We start from the raw sequence: 18,610 nt of genomic DNA on the forward strand, positions 1-18,610 counted from the left end.
GTGGTATTTTAACATAACAAAACCTTGTATAGTAATTTTATATAATTAATACATTCAAAGCGCTAGTAAATTACGCACATAAAAGTTGGCAAGTTTTGCAAAAAATGGTAATTGTGTAAATTATAAAAAAAAATGGTAATTCCATAAAAAGTGTTGGTAACTTATCAACAATTTGTTTAGAAAATAGTCACCATTCATTTGTTTTACGGCTAACTTTTTGACATTTACCAACACTTATTGAAATTTACTAGCATAAAACAAATGGAATAATGACACAAACAATCTCTGAACTTTGGCTCAATGTGCAATTTGGTCCATGAACTTTTAATTTGTTCAATATAGTTTCTGAACTTTAGCCTAATGTTCAATGTGGTCCCTGAACTTTTAATTTGTTCAATGTGGTTCCTAAACTTTTAGTACATGTTCAATTTAGTCCTTGAACTATATGAAAATGTACAATATAGTCCATGAACTTGAATTAATGGAAGGATTACATTGAACATTTTTATAAAGTTCAGGGACTATATTGAACATGTACTAAAAGTTCATGGACCACATTGAAAAAATTAAAAGTTCAAGGACCACATTGAACATTGGTTTAAAGTTCAAGGACTATATTGAGTCAAAGTTTAGGAACTGTTTGTGTAATTTTCCCAAAACAAAACTATAATTTTGGACACGAAACAATAGCATTCTGCCTCAACCCAAGAACAGCCTGGACAAATACAAATTTCTAGTAGCAGTCTGCCTCAGACTGATGAAAGATCATTGTCCATGTTACATGCCAAAAGGAAATCATCATTTGAAACAAAAATCTTCAATTTAAAAAAATGTATCTGTTCTTGGACATCAAGGGAAGCTGAAACACACATAATTAAGCCAACTTTAAGAACAAGCAATGTCACTGTATGGTGAAAACATTGACCCTATCTTGTGCATTGCTAAATGTAATGGTTATACTTAAATCCTAGACAAATTATTGCATAGACTCGGTGGACCTCACGTTAGGGCAACCAAATGAAATAGTGCTTGCAAAATCTTGACCCAAAAACGTGTAGAAATTCAAATAGAGAGCAGTTGAGAGCTTTTTGGCAGTTCAATTCTCATACTTGAAAATTTCTTTGACCAATGTGAAAACAGAAATTACAAAAAAAAAACAATAGAAGAATCAAATCTTATCTACAATGAAGGGATTGTCGAGTAATCAACAACGCTGGTTAGCAAATAATTATGGAAGAAAGTAGATAATAAATGGATTTTACTAACAAGTGCCTTAAGAGCTGAGATTTCTCCAAAGAAAAGTAGGAATATATATTTTGCGGGACGTCAAAATACACTAAAAAAACACGGGAACAAGCGGAGCATACATATACTATTTTGTATGTCACAATTACAAAATTCTAAAAGGCACTTGTTAGTAAAATCATCTTGTGTTTTTGCAAGCACAAGATGCTTAATATTAATCATCTTGTGTCGTAAGTACACTCTTTAACAACATTCATAATTATCGACCAAAAAAAAAACACAACATTCATAATTGGGAAGAAGAAGAAAGGGAAAATGCCACGAAAAACTCTAAATTATGCCACTTGTGATACATTTAGCCTGAACTTTTTTTTGTCACACGAAAAATTCCAAACTATGCCATTTGTGACAATTTTACCCTGAACTTTTTTTTATAACACGAAAAACTCCAAACTATGCCACTTGTGACACATTTACCCCACAATACTTTGACCCATGGGCATTTTCGTCTTTTTCATTTTTTTTTTCCTCTTTTTTTTTTCCTTTCTTCTCCGGCGGAGGGAAGCCGGCGAGGGTGGTCCTTGCCGGCAGTGGGTTGGGCGAGGGCTACCCTTGCCGGATCCGGTCAGGGCAGCCCTCGCCCGACGCCGACGAGGGTCGCCCTCGCTCGACGCCGACGAGGGTCGCCCTCGCCTGAGTCGGGCGAGGGCGACCATCGCCGGCGTCGGGCGAGGGCTGCCCTCGTCAGATCCGGCGAGGGCAGCCCTCGCCCAACCCACCGCCGGCGAGGACCGCCCTTGCCAGCTTGCCTCCGCCGGAGAAGAAAGGAAAAAAAATGAAAAAGATGAAAATGCCCATGGGTCAAAGTATTGTGGGGTAAATATATCACAAGTGGCATAGTTTGGGGTTTTTAGTGTCATAAAAAAAATTCAAGATAAATTTGTCACAAGTGGCATAATTTAGAGTTTTTCGTGTCACAAAAAAAAGTTCAGGGTAAATATATCACAAGTGGCATACTTTAGAGTTTTTGGTGGCATTTTCCCAAGAAGAAAAACAGCATATAAGCAGGGAGAGACAAATTATGGACCTTTCTCGAGATTTTTAACATTCTTTGAGGTCAGAACAATTTGAATCCTACTAATCTGCCCTTGTATTCCTCCAAACTCGGCTTCGTCGGCCTTGTGGGTGTAAGCCATCCTCGCTACATTCTCCCAAAGAAAATCACATGAACATAACAGAGTACATTCTCACTTCTCCACAGTGAGAACTGAGATTTAACCTAAGATGACAATACATCTGTCTGTTATTGGGTGAATTCATTAAAAAACCATCAACTTTAGGTAAAGTCCCAAATCTACCTTAAACTTTCTTTTATCTTGAAAAAAAGCCCCAAACTTTAGATGCAGACCCAAATTTGCCCCAAACTTTTTTTTGTCTCAGAAAAAACTTCAAACTTTAAATTCAGTCCCAAATTTACCCCAAATTTTATTTTGTGTAAAAAAAATCAGCAAATTTCAATTTATTTTCAAAATATACCCCGTGATCTAGTCCCGACTTAACATGGCACTTTCACGTCGATAACAAATCTACGTTAGCAAAGTAATTTGGCAATAGATATAAACCGACGTCGCATTTTCACTTCGATAACAAATCCAACCCAATAAAAATGGTTGAAATTCTCCAAAATAAAACTATTCTAGGATATAAAAGTTAGGGACGATAACAAATCCACCCCAAAATTTTTTTTTAAAATTTAAAAAAAAATAATTTTTAGGTTCAGTCCAAATTTGCTCCAAACTTTTTTTTGTCTTAAACAAAGCCCCATTACTTTGTTGATGTGGATTTGCTATCGACGTAGAAGTACCACGTCAAGTTGGGACTGGATCACAGGGGTATATTTTTGAAAATAAATTGAATTTTTGTGATTTTTTTTGCACAAAACAAAATTCGGGGCAAATTTGGGACTGGATTTAAAGTTTGGGATTATTTCTTAGACAAAAAAAGTTCGAGGCAGATTTGGGACTGGACCTAAAATTTTGGATTTTTTCTGATATAAAAAAAAGTTCGGGGCAGATTTGGAACTTGACCTAAAGTTTGGGGTCTTTTAGGGAATCAGGCCGTCTGTTATTTTTTTTTTTTTTGCTAGAAATCAGGCCGTCTGTTATTAACGTGAAGAGGTGTTTATTACTTCATGTTGTGTCTAGGGTTTTGTCGTTTTCTATTCTTTGACTATTCAGAATGTACCGGATCTAATGAAATTCTCACATGATACTTTCATGGCCAATGCAGGACATGGGCTTTTTTTCTTTTTTTCTTGCTTTAGTAAGCTTACATTCTCCAATAGATTTCAATCAGGTGCTAGATAAACTTCTCTTCTCCAGCTCAACATTTTCACTGGGACAAATAAAGGCATCTATGAGAAATTATTTTCTTTTTGATTGACTCAGGGAAGTCATGCCGAGAACAAATTTAACCCAATTTAAAAAATAAAAATAAAAAAGATCCTACGCTTTTTGAGGCAGAAGGTCAGAGTTTGAGTATAGGTTTCTGCTCTACTATTTTGAGCTTCTCTCATAAATTTAGTTTGAGGTATGTTTCTTTAGGAGCTCTAATGAGAGATGATATCATTTAAGTTTAGTTCTAGCTATATGGACAATTGAATTTTTTTTCCATATCTCTATGTTATTAAGCGAATACAAAAGCAGCGTCAACCTCAAGTTACCATAAAATTTCCCTGAATGTCCATCTCTATCTTTGAAATGATTTATAAGCGTATGCTAAAAAGAATGGGCGTAACTGTAACGCTATAGGAGTCAGGATAACTAGAAGACAATTCCTTAGAACTCTCTTTCTTTCTACGTTAGTGGAACTTTCCAAAGTAGATAAGATCTGCAGAATGCATTCACAAGTATGTCCACTGTAGTCGGTAATCCCCAAATCATGTTCATAACCGCTAATACACTTTGATTTACGTATTATGGTTAATACCACGAAAAACCCTAAACTGGTACATCTGTGGCAAATTTACCCAAAACTAATTTTTTTATTACAAAAAACTCCAAATTGGTACACATATGAAAAATTTATCCCGAACTAATTTTTTCACCACCAAAAACCCCAAACTGGTACAATTGTGACACTCCATTAAATTGGATTAATACCACGAAAAATCACAAATTTGTAAATCTATGACAAATAGAGGAGTAAAACTCCAAACTGATACACCCATCAATAGTATGTGTCATCTAATTCAGCAACTTAATTGTAAAATTTAATGAAAGCTAATGGAAGGTAAATTTATCACAGGTGTACCAGTTTAGGGTATTTGATGGTCAAGAAATTAAATGAGGATAAAATTGTCAAAGATATACCAATTTGAAATTTTTCGTGATATTAACCCTACATATTATTATGTCGTAATTTTCTCCAGTAAATTCGAGAAAAATTATTATTTCTCAACGGAAACCACTGATTGGATCCATGGAGATTGAATTCTGGATGATTTCTCCCATCTTCATCTGTCACTTCATGGTTTTCTTTTTCTTCTCTGAAGCACCACAGTCAGAGAGTAACAGCAGAAGTTCTGGCAAAGCACGAGTTGAATAAAACATACTATTAACAGGATGAGCAGGAAGAAACACGCTAGCCTATTTTCTGAACATGCAAAAATAAAGAAAAAGGAAAGCTAGCACAGGTTCTATTCCACTAAAAACTACCTTTGCAGTGCTCTTCCCATACCTTGTACTGAAGCAGATTTCCCTTTTCAGCAAAAGAAAATATAATGTCAAATTTCACTACATACCCGTGTTAAAACGGACCGTGTTAATATACACCAACAGGTGAATTCTATCAGAGCTAGCTAAATGGAGTCACTGCATTGTATGCCTCAGCTACATGCCTCGTTAGATAATTTTAAATCTTCTTTTGCCAACAATGGTGTTGGCCTCAAATTCCAGGAAGTGACCTGACAAAAAAAAAATTTGTAGTCTGAAACGAAATTTACTCCTATACAGCTTGTATGCCATTTGAAGCGACTTCCATATTGCAATGTCCCAATTAGGTCATCTTACTTCAATAGAGACAGCTCCGGTGAGTGGAAACTGCTTCCCTGCTTAACATACTGTAAGTGGTTCTTTCTTGATGCATCGTCCTTCCCTAAAGCTGAGGCAATATTAGAATTGCCATGCTTATCTTGGATTTCATACACAACACTCATCTAACTCTAAGAGGAACCCCATGTGCACGGGGCAGAGAGGTTCTCGTCCAACTTGTTCTCTCGACACTTCTTCAGAATGTAAAGCTGTCTCCGCATGTGTAAAACCTGCAATATCAAGGCTGATTAGGACACTGCTCTAATATCTCACCAGAAAATGAACATCATCAAAAAGTGTTTGTCAAAATTGTATGTTCTAATAGAGATGGCCCTTTTGGCATGCATCAAATTCACACCACACTTTTCCCAGTATGACATTTCACCAAACAGTGATCTTTGCTAGAGCATATGAGATTATCAACTAGCAGAATTGAGAGCACATAATGATCTGAGACATCTAATCAGTTCAAGCCCTAGCCCACACCCTACCCAAGAAGAAAAAAAGCAAGCAAAATAGAGGAGAAAAAAGAGTGAAGATGAGTCTTCTTCATGAAGAAACGAAAAGGAGCTCTTCTTCAAAAGACACTCTCCGTCAGCAATAAAACAAAGCAAAAACAGGCAATGATGTTACAGATAACATTTCCAAAAAGAGATATGAATACCTCTTCTTGAAGCATGGCAGGAAGATTATCCATTGAAACAAGGCTCTGTACTTCCTCCAGAAGTTTCTCGTCTTTGATACCACACCAGGTTTCAGGTGGCAACGTCAACAGAAGTGCAGTTAAGATATTGCTTCCAACCGGTTGAGTGCTAGTACAGTTTTTGGGATCCATGGCACCACAAAAGAGTTCCATCAGAGATTGTGGGGCCAGCATGTTGACCTTTTCCTTGTTTTTACCATTCACAATTGTTGCACTTGGCACCAACACAGTTTTTTGACCATCGACATTCTCGCATTTAAGGCAAGCTTCACGACAGCAAGAGCAGCTTGAGGTGCCAGATTTTCTGCTTAAAATTTCTGCCCCCTGGCAATAGGCGTTGGCTGCAATTTCATGAAGATTTTCATTGCCACCAAAAACTGGTACTCTTCTGCAGCATGAAGTTGAAGACAAAAAATTAACTAGGTGCTTGAAAAAACCAGTATCTTGAACCTGCTTTAACAGCTCTTCCTGCAAAAGAAAAAGAACAGACTTTCAGTCGGTGTATGTTTAGACAAACAAGAGTCCATTTCAAGGTCACGAAACAACAAAAGGATATGAACATGCTGCACCATACCCTGATCGCAAGTCTTCGTTTTTCTTCTTCGCTTATCGCTATACCACCATCCCATTCCCTCCTAACTTCAGCAACCCACTGGATAAATTTCTCGAAATCAGACGGGAGTGATGCCAAAAGAATACTGAGAATGCCATTGACATCTTTCACATCCGCGGACTTTAACAGATGCGGAACGTCATCCATCAAGTACTTTGCAACACCAACCCAACTTTCATGTTTGCAGTTCTGCATACAATTTAACATTAAATGTTAAACTTACAAAAGCAGTAAAATCCATCAAAGACAAGGAAAAAAAAAGGGAATTAGTGGATGAGAGCAGAAGGGCACAGTATATCTTGCGTCAGTCATTTAAATTACAGATGAGGGTCTGCATAGCACAAGGGGAACAAAAGAAATGCCGATTATATTTTCCCTTTGTTTAAACTAGCACTTCCTAGTTGGTTCCCTTGACCTTTTGTCCTCCTTGAATCTACAGTGATAAATATTCCCCGTGCCCAGCCAGGACCTTCACTAAAAAGGAAACTTTTACATTGAAGTAGTATCTACAATCTATAATTCAACAACATGCCACAAGAGCCTAATAACTGTCATCTGACAATGTGTGTGATGGGTCATAAAAGAACCTGAGTCGTTCACAACGTGAATAAAAGAGAAGTTATCATTCGAAACCCAAACCTAACATGATATGAAGACAATCGATCTTAATTGACACAACTTGACACATTTTAACTCTTTTCTATAAAACCCAATGTTTCATCACATTGACGAAAAATTGTACTATTTTAACAATAACAGTGATATGGACGAGAATTAACATTAATGATAATGCAAAATAATTGTCAGTTTAAATCAAAATAACTTGAGAACATGTCAATGATACGATTGGCAGTTACAGGCACATTTGATCACTACTAGAAAGAAAATACATAATCATGGATATCCAATACTAATGTTGACATTCAAGACAATGAAGTCTTGGAGAACTTTAGAAAAAAAATCGTTGTCTTGTTTAAAAGGTGGATGTATATACGTACACTTTCTAGAAGTTGAAGAAAACAGCCTCCAATCGGAGATGAGATATGTATAAGCCATCTCTCCAAGTCTGAACACAAGGTACACAAATACACAAAGACTGAAAGAGAGACTACTACTGTCTACTGCTTTCTGAAAATCAAGTCCTCAAGCACAAAGGAAAATATTGAAAATTCAGATTGTATCATTTTATAGATAATTTAAATACCATAAACTAAATTGACTAAAATCTGAATCAGCACTTTATTATCACAAGATTAATATAAAGTAATACTCCAAAGCTTATGAACAAAGTTTAACAAAAAATGAAGTAAATTATCTACTGCTAAAAGAGATTATTTGCAGCAAGATTTAGTTTGTAGCAGCAGGGAGGAAAGATATGGTATCTGGGACAACAGGATAAATACCGTTATCGACACCAGCACTCTGATGACATATCAGTGACACAAGTCAGTGCTTACAGTATATCAAAGCCACCAGATTTACCATGTTTGGCTCCTTTACGCATATACCTTAAATTAACATATTGAGCTGTTTGGTATTGTAATGAAGGCATATATCGCAGTAACTGCTGAAGTGCTAAAAATTTTCAAAAAATGGGACTGAATAAATCAATTTGGAAAAAGGAGAAACAAAGATAAACACAAGTTATGCGATTATAGCACATCTTGCACTACTGCACTACTTTATTGATTAACGACGCTTATAAATTTATATGACATTGCCCTACCAGGGTATAAAGCAGCCCAGGGTCTCTCTTTGGCCTGGATATAAGCATGAACCTGGGCAAAATTCAATAATTGGATTTCAGTTGACAAACTTACTAGGTTACAGGTGTATATTATATATATCCTTGGTCTTTGACATTCTGGAATTTAGTGTCTATATGATTCGCACATTAAGGAATATTAATCCAGTTTTATACACTCTTGTCTAGATAACTCATGCTAGAGCAATTCAAACTAAATTCCATTTCTAACTTGTAAAAGCAAAACTAGTTTGGTTCTTTCAAGTTATTGACGAACATATAAACGACAGTAAACCTATATTGCAAGGATCTCACAAAAGTTCCCTCAACTTCTAATAGGCTATGAGATAGCATCAGGTATGCTACTTATCTATTAACTTTTTCAATGTATCTTTGCAGCATGACATCTTGGAAACTAAGAGTGTTTAGGTTAACAAGCACAAATGCATAGACATGCTCAGATACCCGCAAAACCCATGTTATATTGGTAATAACCCTCCTTCTGCTCCACTGAACAAACTAGATAACATAATGTCAAATTGTTCACATACCCTCTTCTTTGTCCAGTTGTCTTGTCAACAGTATCCATGGCTTCCCAGAGGAGAGGAAGTGGAACCCAATGAGGAGGATACTTGAAACGCGCAACATCCAATATCAGTACCATGTCACTTCCCTCGTGATAACCACCGATAGGAGAAAAATGGCCAGTTCCTGTCTGCAAACAAAGTCTTTTCAATGTTATGCTGTCATCAACTTAAGCATCATCCTCCCTTTAAAAATTGAGCATCAGCCAATGTGACAAAAAACAATCAAGATAACATCACTTCAAGGTACATTTCCTGTGTAACAAATACAATGCTCAGAAATGGACTTGGAAACTGAGTCTTTTTTGAACATCTAACCTATTTTCTAACTCCCATTCTGTAATTGGGAGGCATTGATGCTCTTTAGTACACTTATTATTTAAAAAAAAAAAAAAAGAACCTACTCAGGATATCCGCTGTGAAATATTAACAGAAAGTAGAAACTAATCAAAGAAGAGACTTGCACTTAAGATGTGGCCTACAAGATATTTCTGATGACCAATTCTTGTAAATGGTGACATAAGTTACATGTCACCCTTCTATACCAGAGCTCAAGTTTTCTGTTCTATGTTTGACACTAGCTATAATGCCTCCAACGTTGAAATCAACTCCAGAAACTTCCAAAGTCTCTATCAGCAAAGCCCCCCTCTGAAATGTTGCCAAGGACAAGTTTTTTCCACCTGGGAGAAAACTATGTAACTCACAAAAGATGAAACGATTTTGATGGTAGACAAAATAATTACTTTAAAAAGTTTAGCTGCAGATGGACAGCTCCATCAAGACATGGCTAATCTGAATATCCTAACAGGAATAAGATTCTTCTCCTCATTATTTATTTATTTATTTTTGTTTTTGTATAAGTGATAAACTAGGAACAAGTCCTAAAGAATCAGTGAGACTAGCTCACAGTCTTGATAGACAAAGTCCATATAGACTCCAAGCAATCATTATTTTTATGATTAGAGATGCCAAGGATTTTAATAAGTTCATTAATTCTACATGAAGTGGGTTTCTCAAGTTTCACATTTCTTTTTGGAGTAGGATGTTAGTGGAGTTTATAAAGATGGTGTTCTTCAGATTAAGAAGTTAGAAATAGAATGACTGAATATAATTTAACTTTAAAACATTTGTTGGTTTTAGAATTGTGTGATGCTATTCTAGTTTTGGGTTTGATGCTTAAGAATACCCCTTTATAATTCTTAGGAGCTTCAGCCACGCCAAAGATCTTCAACCTTCACAAGTTACTATCTGCAAGTTTCCTCTCAATGCCCAATCCAAATTTAGCTTACTATTCCAGACTATCTTCCTACATCAACCTAGCTAAGCAAGAGCTTGCTAAGAACCTAGCAGACATTCCCTTAAGAAATATCAGTAGTCTCCAATGCCATCCCACTTCAAGAGGAAACACCCTCATTAAGCCCAGGAACTCAAATTAACCATCCAGCTCTTCTCCAACATTAGTATTGTGGTCCTAATAAAGCACAAGAAACAATCATCAAAGCATTAAACTATACATACATGAGCTAGTAAAATTTTGAATTGTTTGCACAAGACTTGGAATTATTGAAAGTCAAAAATAGCCCCTCGTTTCAGCAATTATTGAAAGCACGTTCAAAGCCTTACACTCCGGTATAGCAGCATGCTATTTAGGGATGTAAATGCTTCATCACCAATTTGATTCTTTGTCATATAAATGAGTTTTGTTAAGGGTTCCAACATATTGTACATGGGTTGGCATTCCCTTGGTGCCCTAGCCTCAGTCTCCAGTTAAATCCCATTCACCTAACCTTCGATTTACACATGCTCAAAATGAAAAAGCATCCATAGCAATGTTCTGCTCTGTACAAAGATGCACTCCCACTGATCTTCATTGTCTGAATTTAATCATTCAAAGGGATCAACGACCAACAATGCGGGCAAAACTAGTTGTATCTGCCCCATCTTCACCAAACCCCCATATTCCTTGCCATAAAAAGTACTTAGGTTAAGACTTTTCTCATCTTCATCAACCTCTTAACTCTTAAGCCTTAGCTCACTCCTTATGCCTTAAAAGGCAAAGAATTAATAATCAATCAATTCTCTTAAAGAGATGCAATGTCCCCATCCCAACACACAAATCAGCACGATGTTTTCGTTCCGAAATTCCTACCTGTTTTAAAGCGGCTCTGTGATATGATGAGACTAGGTGACAATTATCTGACGAAGAACATCTTTTAACAAACTGACGGAAGTGATCTACAGTGGTTTGACTAGTCCGTAATGCTTCAACTTCAGCTCCAGCACATTGAGCCAGACATACTACCTTCCCAAACGATATGCCTTCAGCTTTAACTTTTTCCAGAGGCTCACAACAGTCTAACATAGACTCATCAAACCATCTCCAAGGACCTGTAATTTGAAGAACACTTTTACATCATACAAATGCATGCGCATACACAAAACACTCGCCCTATATTTGCTGTAAGAATCCCAAAAAGCTCGATCTTCTTAAAAAATGGGAAGAGAAAGGTTGGATCCTACAAGGCGTTTATCCCTTGAAATAAGAAACATTCGATTGGTTTCTTCCTCACATTTTGAACACATAAAAATCCTAAACATTCTCTAGTCCATGCACCAGCAAACCAAGCACTGCATAACCAAAAGCATGCGTCTTTAGGCTGTCAAAGAAACGAAGGCATGCAAATGAACAGCTTTACATCTCTAATAAAAGGCAATTGTTTTTTTTTTTGGTAAGGAAATAAAAGGCAATTGTTCGCACAGGAAGAATTATCTAATTCTCAAATTTTACAAACCTAAGGAGAAAAAGATATTATGGACACATATTCACAACAACTAACGCTCCAAGGAAGCAAACTCCATTCATGAAGCTACTAACAACTAACTTCATACGCAAGCTTGAATGTTAACTCTCAACGTTCCATGCTACAAGACAGTACAGCCTCCATAAAGTATATTTTAGTAATTAGGAAATACATCTTAGAATTGAAAAGAGAATCATGGGGTATGTTGTTCACAGATCCTTCTCAAGACTAGGCCAAGAACTTTGAAAAAGATGTATATGTCGAACATGAACACTATTTGAGTCCATACACTCAATTCTGCTCGTTAACCCAATACTCCATTCACATTTTACACCTTTTGTCAACTTGCATTATATGCTTAACCAACTTAGCGTTCGTTTCTTCTTAAAGAGAGCCACTCTCTTGCAAACGCGAACAGAGTTCAAAAAGATGTCGAACTGTAAAAAGGTCCACCTTTCCATTTCCTTCCGGGGTCGATGGCAAGGGCATTCAAGACCATTGAGAGGCTAGCCAATCCACAATATGCAGGCTCTGATTGTGTTTGAAAGTAAGAGATCAACTTATAAAATCCTTCCATCGTCCCAGCTTGGATGGCTTCAATGAAGAGCTTCTGTCGATGGCAAAACGCACGAATTGAAACCATTTCGTCATAGACTATTCACGAGAACAGCAAAATGAAAGCATAGCATCAATCTAAGCATGTTCCAAGAATGATTCAAAGTCACGGGTCATCTTTCTATTCCTTTTAAAAGCCCATATTATTTCAATAAGTCCTCCAATTTCTTCACTCGCCAGTCGAAGTGAGCGACATTTTCAAATAACCGGTGATGCTTTCTCTACAAGACTCAATCATCCCACACAAAGCGCGTGACCCACAAAACCAAAACAGCCGTACGGCACACAATCTCGATCGGAGCAACTCCCGTCTCCAAACTTCAGGGCTAGAATCCTAGCCGAGACCAAAACAACACAATGCAGCGACACATGGAACTCGGGCACTGTCGAAGCACCGATCACCGGCATCGTTAGGAGCTGAACCAGTCAAAAAAAAAAACCGCGGAACGAAGAGGGACTTACCTTCCCTTCATCGGAGGCGAAATCGATCGCCGGAGGAGTAGGGAGGACTCGCCGGTAAAGGCCCGCCGTCGCCATTCCCCCCGCTTCGCTTCTTCCCTTCTCCGCCCGCCCCGCCCCGCCCCCCCGGCAATTTCAGTCCGACTCTGCTGGATCGAAGACGAGGTGGGTGGAATTCAATTCGACAACGAAGAGACGAGTTTCAGACAAGAGCAGGAGGGAAGACGATTGCATTTGTGGGAGGATCGAAGTGGCCTGGAGAGAATCCTTGCTTTGCTCAAAGAGTTTCGGCAGTGGAGAAGGCTGGGGAACCAGCACTTACCGTAGCTTTATTTTTTTTGAAAAGTTGCCCAAAACTCCCCCTGCATATTGCACATTTACCCCTAAGTTTCCAATTATTACACATCATCCCCCTCAAACTAGGAGCGTACAAAGAAACCGGAAATCGCCCGAAACCAAACCGGATTGGCCTGAAACCACCCGCTCGGATTGGACAGGTAATATATATAATTTTTAAGAAAAAATTTCAATCAAGAAAAAAAGAAAAGATCTATTAGAAAAATGAAAACCCTAAAATCCATAATCTTAAGCTCAACGTTCATCAATCAAGTGCTATCTCGTCTCATTCTCATATTGTCTGAATCGTCTCTCTATCTCTCGTTCATAGTCTCGACTCTCAAACTCAACGCCATCGACTCACAACCACGCCTCCGACCGTTCATCGCCTCCTTTTCTTCCTCTCGATCATTTTCATTTGCGTAAAGTTTGGTGAGATCGATTCCATGGACCCATCCGAAAACCGAACCGCCGATCCGGTCCTTAGTGGGCAGTTCTCGTTTCGTGGTGAGAATCGCCCATGCGGACCATGTTGACCCCTATCTCGAACTTTCATTTTGTTATGATCATTAATCGCCCATCACACTTTCTTGTTGTCAACGTGGATAATGCATATGACTTTCGAGAAGGAGCCACATATTTTCATCTCTCTTTCTCAGGGAAATTTCTCTTGAATTATATATGAGTACCGACTTGTGCTTGCCTTACTTATCAACTGGTTCTATAACCGACTTTTTTCCGATTAAGTTATCGATTAGCTTTGTGTTACCAACTTTTATATGAGTGAGTTACTATCATTTATTTGTCTTTTTTTAATTCACCAACTTCTCTTGTCTCTGAAAAAAAAAAACCTTTTCTTATCTTTCTATTATCTTTTACATCCATTTTATTACCAAATGATATTACCAACTTTTATTTGAATGACTTATCAAAATTTTCTTTTCTATTAACTCGTGAACTAATTTTCTTTTAAAGTTAATATAAATGATAAAGACTTGTAAATCTTTTCACGATAACACGTTTGAAACTAGCGTTTGACATTTAAAGGATTAGCTAGCAATTAATTTCACGGTTGTATCTCGACAATTTGAAACTATTTTTCACATTTTGAAACTAACCGTCGGGTTGCCCATCCTAAGAAAAAGAGAATTTGTGGTCCTACTGGCACCGTTACTATATGTTTGTAACGGTGCCGTTATGCAAGCCTATCTAACCAAAAAAACAATCAATTAGCGAGAGAAAAAGTATAACGGAAAGACTAACATTGACATTTTCTACAAAATTGAGGGGACGTTTCTTAATAAAATAATAAAAGAGAAAAACATAGAGGAATGATTTTGATTTCGGACAAAAATAGAAGGACCATGTTGATACTATTCCTTAGATAAAACTGAAATTAAAAAAAAAACATAAAATCTTCATCCCACATTACTTTCTCAAATCCGGTTGTCTACCCTTCACAAAACGTCCATGCAATTGTCCAAAATAACGACCCACCAAGTAAGGTCATATGTACATCTTTTGGTTTCAACGTCACTTCCCAAAAGCAAAGATAATACACCAACAAGGCAATTGCCTCATTTTGTAAAATAATTGGGGCTCAACAAGGCAATTGCCTCACTTTATGACGCGCTAGTTCGACACAATGGTGACAACCCACGATTATTGACTCTATAGAGTATTCGAAGTACGCTTTATTCCCCCCATAAGGTGACAGCCAGAAACAAATGTGCATGTATTTCCACGCAAAAGTTTGCCAAAATTTAACACTCTTATAAGACTCAGCCGCGTTCATCCAATACTCTTAAACGCACCCCCCCCTCTCATGTAATTGCCCTAAGCTACATGATGATGCCACATTATTTCAGTTATCCAAAATCAAGAGACAAAATGTGCTTCACACTAATGCTGTTCTTGATCACACTTCAACTCTCAAGCTCAGTTGTTTCAGCATATCCCCTAACAAAGAGACCTTCACCATCACATTTCTCCATATTCCCTAGAGCTTCGACTTCTGCCACCAATCCGGCCTCCAAGGCCGAGCTTTTCGAGGGCTCGGTCAAGTTCGCCTTGGTTCGGGTCGAGTCGGCATGAGCCATGGCCCAAAACCTTACCCTTTCTCAGCACAAGGTGCCGGCGAAGTCGCTACCAAGCAGCATCACCGATTGTTTGGAGCTCTTTGACGACACCATAGACCTACTTGTCAACATGGTGTCATGTGGTGGCAGAACCTCCGAAGGCTGCGGCTCCAACGACATCGAAACATGGCTCAGTGCGTCCCTCACGAATCAAGAAACCTGCCTTGACAGCCTCCAAGACACTAACAAAGTTCGAGAAAACCACGCCGACATGATGAGATCAATCTCACAAAACATAAGTCACTCGCTCAACGATACCCTCGCGCTTTACACCTCGACTAGGCCAACAAAGGAGGCGAACGGGCAACCACGTCACACTTTGTTGTCCAACACATTCCCTCACTGGGTCTCCGGCATGGAGAGAAAGCTTCTCGAAGCTCCGGTCGAGGAAATTAAAGCGAGTGCCGTTGTGTCGAAGGACTGGCACACACAAGACCATTGGAAAAGAGCTTAGGTTTGTGCATGCCTCAAAAGCGAAAAAGGGTGGCGGCGACAAAGGCAGGACCGTAATTTATTTGAAGGCCGGGACCTATAAGGAGAATCTAAAGATTCCCTCCAAGCAAAAGAACGTTATGTTAGTCGGCGACAAGAAGGGAAAGACAGTCATTGTCAGCAATCGGAACACCAAGGATGGATGGACCACTTTCCAGTCTGCCACCGTCGGTAATTAAGGGCCCGTTTGGCAAGTTGTCAAATAGTAAAAATTTCTGTTCTTTTGTTCCTAGAATTTATTTGGGAACATAAATCCGTTTGTTAAATTTTTTGTACCCGGGCACAATTTTGCAAAAAATTGCTCTCAGAATCAGTTTTGGAATAGAATCAAGAAACAAAAAAAAGTAACTTCTTGATTCTAGAACAATTTTTCTATTTCTAATTCTTCTAGGTTTTCTTCTTTTTTTTGGGTTTGTTCTTGTTCTTCTTCTTCTTCCCGGCCTGCCGCCAGCCACCCACCAGCGATAGGCCACAGGCCAGGGCCGGTGAGGGCGTCGCGGCTCTTGCCGCTTGGGTGAGGGCGACTCGCGGCCGGGACAGTGAGGGCGGCGGTGAGGGCTGCGACGCCCTCGCTGGCCCTGGCCTGTGACCGATCGCCGGCGACCGGCCATGGCCAAGGAAGGGAAGGAAAAATAAGAAAAAAAAAGGAAAAAAACATAAAGAAATATTAAAAAATTCAAAATATTATTAATAAAAAGAAATTTTGTGCAGTTACCAAACGCATTTATGTTCTTTTTCTATTCTATGAATAGAAATTTTGGACAGTTACCAAACGCCTTCAAATGCTTAGAAATTGTTCCCGGGCACAAAATAAAAAAGAATAATTTCTAAATAGAATTAGTTTCCAGGCACAGAATCGTTGCCATGCGCACCCTAAGAGCTTATTATTCTTCTGATGTTGACCTAATAATCACAAAAAAAATGTTGAGGGATGAAACAAGTGGACTTTTGGCATTTCCCTTTTGCAAGTATTTTATCGGTCAAATTACATTTTAAAAAAGAGCAAAGTATATTGGATATATGTATATTAGATCTAGAGTTTGGATATAATTAAGTACACGGGCATCAAACAAAGGATAGACTGAGCTACAATGAATATAATGTGTCCAATGTGTATGTGTATCTGCATATATATAGCGCCTAAAATTTATGGATTATAAACACACATTATATGAACATACAACACAAACACAGAGTTGAGTCATATGCTTATTAGTCGATCTCTTTTGTAATTTTTAATGTGTATATTCTCTACATAAGCTGCCATGGGCAACGGATTCATATCTCGGGACATCACGTTCGTGAACAATGCCGGGCCTGACAAGCACCAAGCTGTCGCCCTTCGAGTTGGATCAGACAAATCGGTCGTGTACCGGTGTTCCATCCTCGGCTACCAAGACACCCTCTACCCGCATTCGAAGCGCCAATTCTACCGAGAAACCGACATCTACAGGACTGTGGACTTCATCTTCGGCAACTTGGTGGTCGTCTTGCAGAAGTGCAACATCTATGCGCGGAAGCCGCTGTTGGGTCAGCACAACTTCGTGACTGCACAGGGCCGGACAAGCCCGTACCAGAACACGGGTATCTCCATACATGACAGCAAGATCGGGGCTGCTTCAGATTCGGTCCCCCTGGAGTCCAAGCCTATGACAGTCCTCGGGAGGCCGTGGAAACAGTATTCTCGGACGGTTGTGATGAAGTCTCTCTTGGATGGTTCGATCCATCCTCTAGGATGGTCTCCGTGGTCCGGCGATTTCACCCTGAAAACGCTTTTCTACGGCGAGTATCGAAACTCAGGACTTGGCGTATCAATTGCCGGAAGAGTCAAGTGGGCTTCATGCCATAGCTCTCTAACATCAGCACAGGCTCAACCATTCACAGTTGCACAGTTCATTTCAGGGAATTTGTGGTTGCCATCGACTGGCGTATCTTTTGATTCTGGGTTGATTGGATAAATGTTGCTCTTTTTTGGGTTTGTTTTGTTGGGATACACAATAAAAGGTTTGGTGTTTATGTTTGGCAAACATTGATTTGGATATTTTCATGTTGTTGCATTGTCTGTGCAATTATTGATGTGATGTCTTTTTGAGAAGGTGGGGTTTCCACATTATTTTCCTCATGTCCTGTTTTGGCATTGTCTTTTTCCAAAATGAAGCATATCGAATCCACAAGGAATTCAAACCCAGAAGACCTGGATCAATGTGGAGCCGAAAACGAAGCGATCCAAAGTCAAACCAAATGCTAAATGATGGGCGATTGCGCTATTTTCGTTCCAAAAAAATGAACTTTTCTTTCAGGTGCTAATAGATTTTTGAAAGAATCGATAAATGTAAAAAGCTATAGATCAAAAAAGATATTGGTCACCTTATTTTTCGGTAGCTTGGTAGTAATCTATCAATATTTTTATGAAATTACTAACTTTTAGTTTGTAAATTATCAACTTTTCGCATCTTCTATCAACTTTTATTTGTCTTTTGTATCAATGCCTTAGTTTTAGAATTGCATGTTGAATTAGACTGGTCGTGTCACCTGTCATTAGGATAGTAAACCATGCATGTTCACCTAGGTTAGAAAAGCATATAACTTAGTTTACATTAAAAGAAAAACCCAAAAAAGGATTAATTAGAGTTGTTAATTAGTCTGTAAAAATCATGTTAGGTTAGGTATGCATTTCTTTTTATAAATACTTCGCAGACATTTGGGAAATTGATTAATGTGCTTTGGCTTTATTGGTGTATTGGAATTCTTTCCTTTAGCAATTTATTTATCGCTTTGGTTATTGAGTT

At 38.4% G+C, this 18,610-nt stretch overlaps 1 protein-coding gene and 1 pseudogene across 1 annotated transcript; one reads left to right on the top strand and one right to left on the bottom strand.

Moving 5' to 3' along the window:
- Positions 1–5,082: 5,082 nt before the first annotated feature.
- LOC115681141 (glutathione gamma-glutamylcysteinyltransferase 1-like) lies at positions 5,083–13,167 on the bottom strand. Its single transcript, XM_030604986.2, has 8 exons — positions 12,859–13,167; positions 12,235–12,391; positions 11,130–11,368; positions 8,948–9,111; positions 8,379–8,430; positions 6,614–6,841; positions 6,001–6,507; positions 5,083–5,566 (listed from the first exon to the last, which is right to left on the bottom strand). Exons 1-8 carry the CDS (start codon positions 12,931–12,933, stop codon positions 5,468–5,470), a joined length of 1,521 nt encoding a protein of 506 aa, XP_030460846.1. The 5' UTR covers positions 12,934–13,167; the 3' UTR covers positions 5,083–5,467.
- Positions 13,168–15,081: 1,914 nt separating this feature from the next.
- LOC115681136 (pectinesterase-like) lies at positions 15,082–17,779 on the top strand (annotated as a pseudogene).
- The last annotated feature ends 831 nt before the right edge of the window (positions 17,780–18,610 follow it).

The sequence above is a fragment of the Syzygium oleosum genome, unplaced genomic scaffold (genome assembly GCF_021117445.2).
Source record: "Syzygium oleosum isolate NSW1041296 unplaced genomic scaffold, Sole_v2.1 Sole_v2.01, whole genome shotgun sequence".
Taxonomy (NCBI): Eukaryota; Viridiplantae; Streptophyta; class Magnoliopsida; order Myrtales; family Myrtaceae; genus Syzygium; species Syzygium oleosum.

What these genes read in the sequence shown, in the direction of transcription:
- LOC115681141 (XM_030604986.2), bottom strand. Translation starts at nt 12,933, where the DNA reads ATGGCGACGGCGGGCCTTTACCGGCGAGTCCTCCCTACTCCTCCGGCG. An exon ending in TCGCCTCCGATGAAGGGAAG is followed by an intron (nt 12,392 to 12,858) that starts GTAAGTCCCTCT and finishes TGCCATCGACAG; the next exon opens with AAGCTCTTCATTGAAGCCAT. An exon ending in CCCCGGAAGGAAATGGAAAG is followed by an intron (nt 11,369 to 12,234) that starts GTGGACCTTTTT and finishes TTCAAATTACAG; the next exon opens with GTCCTTGGAGATGGTTTGAT.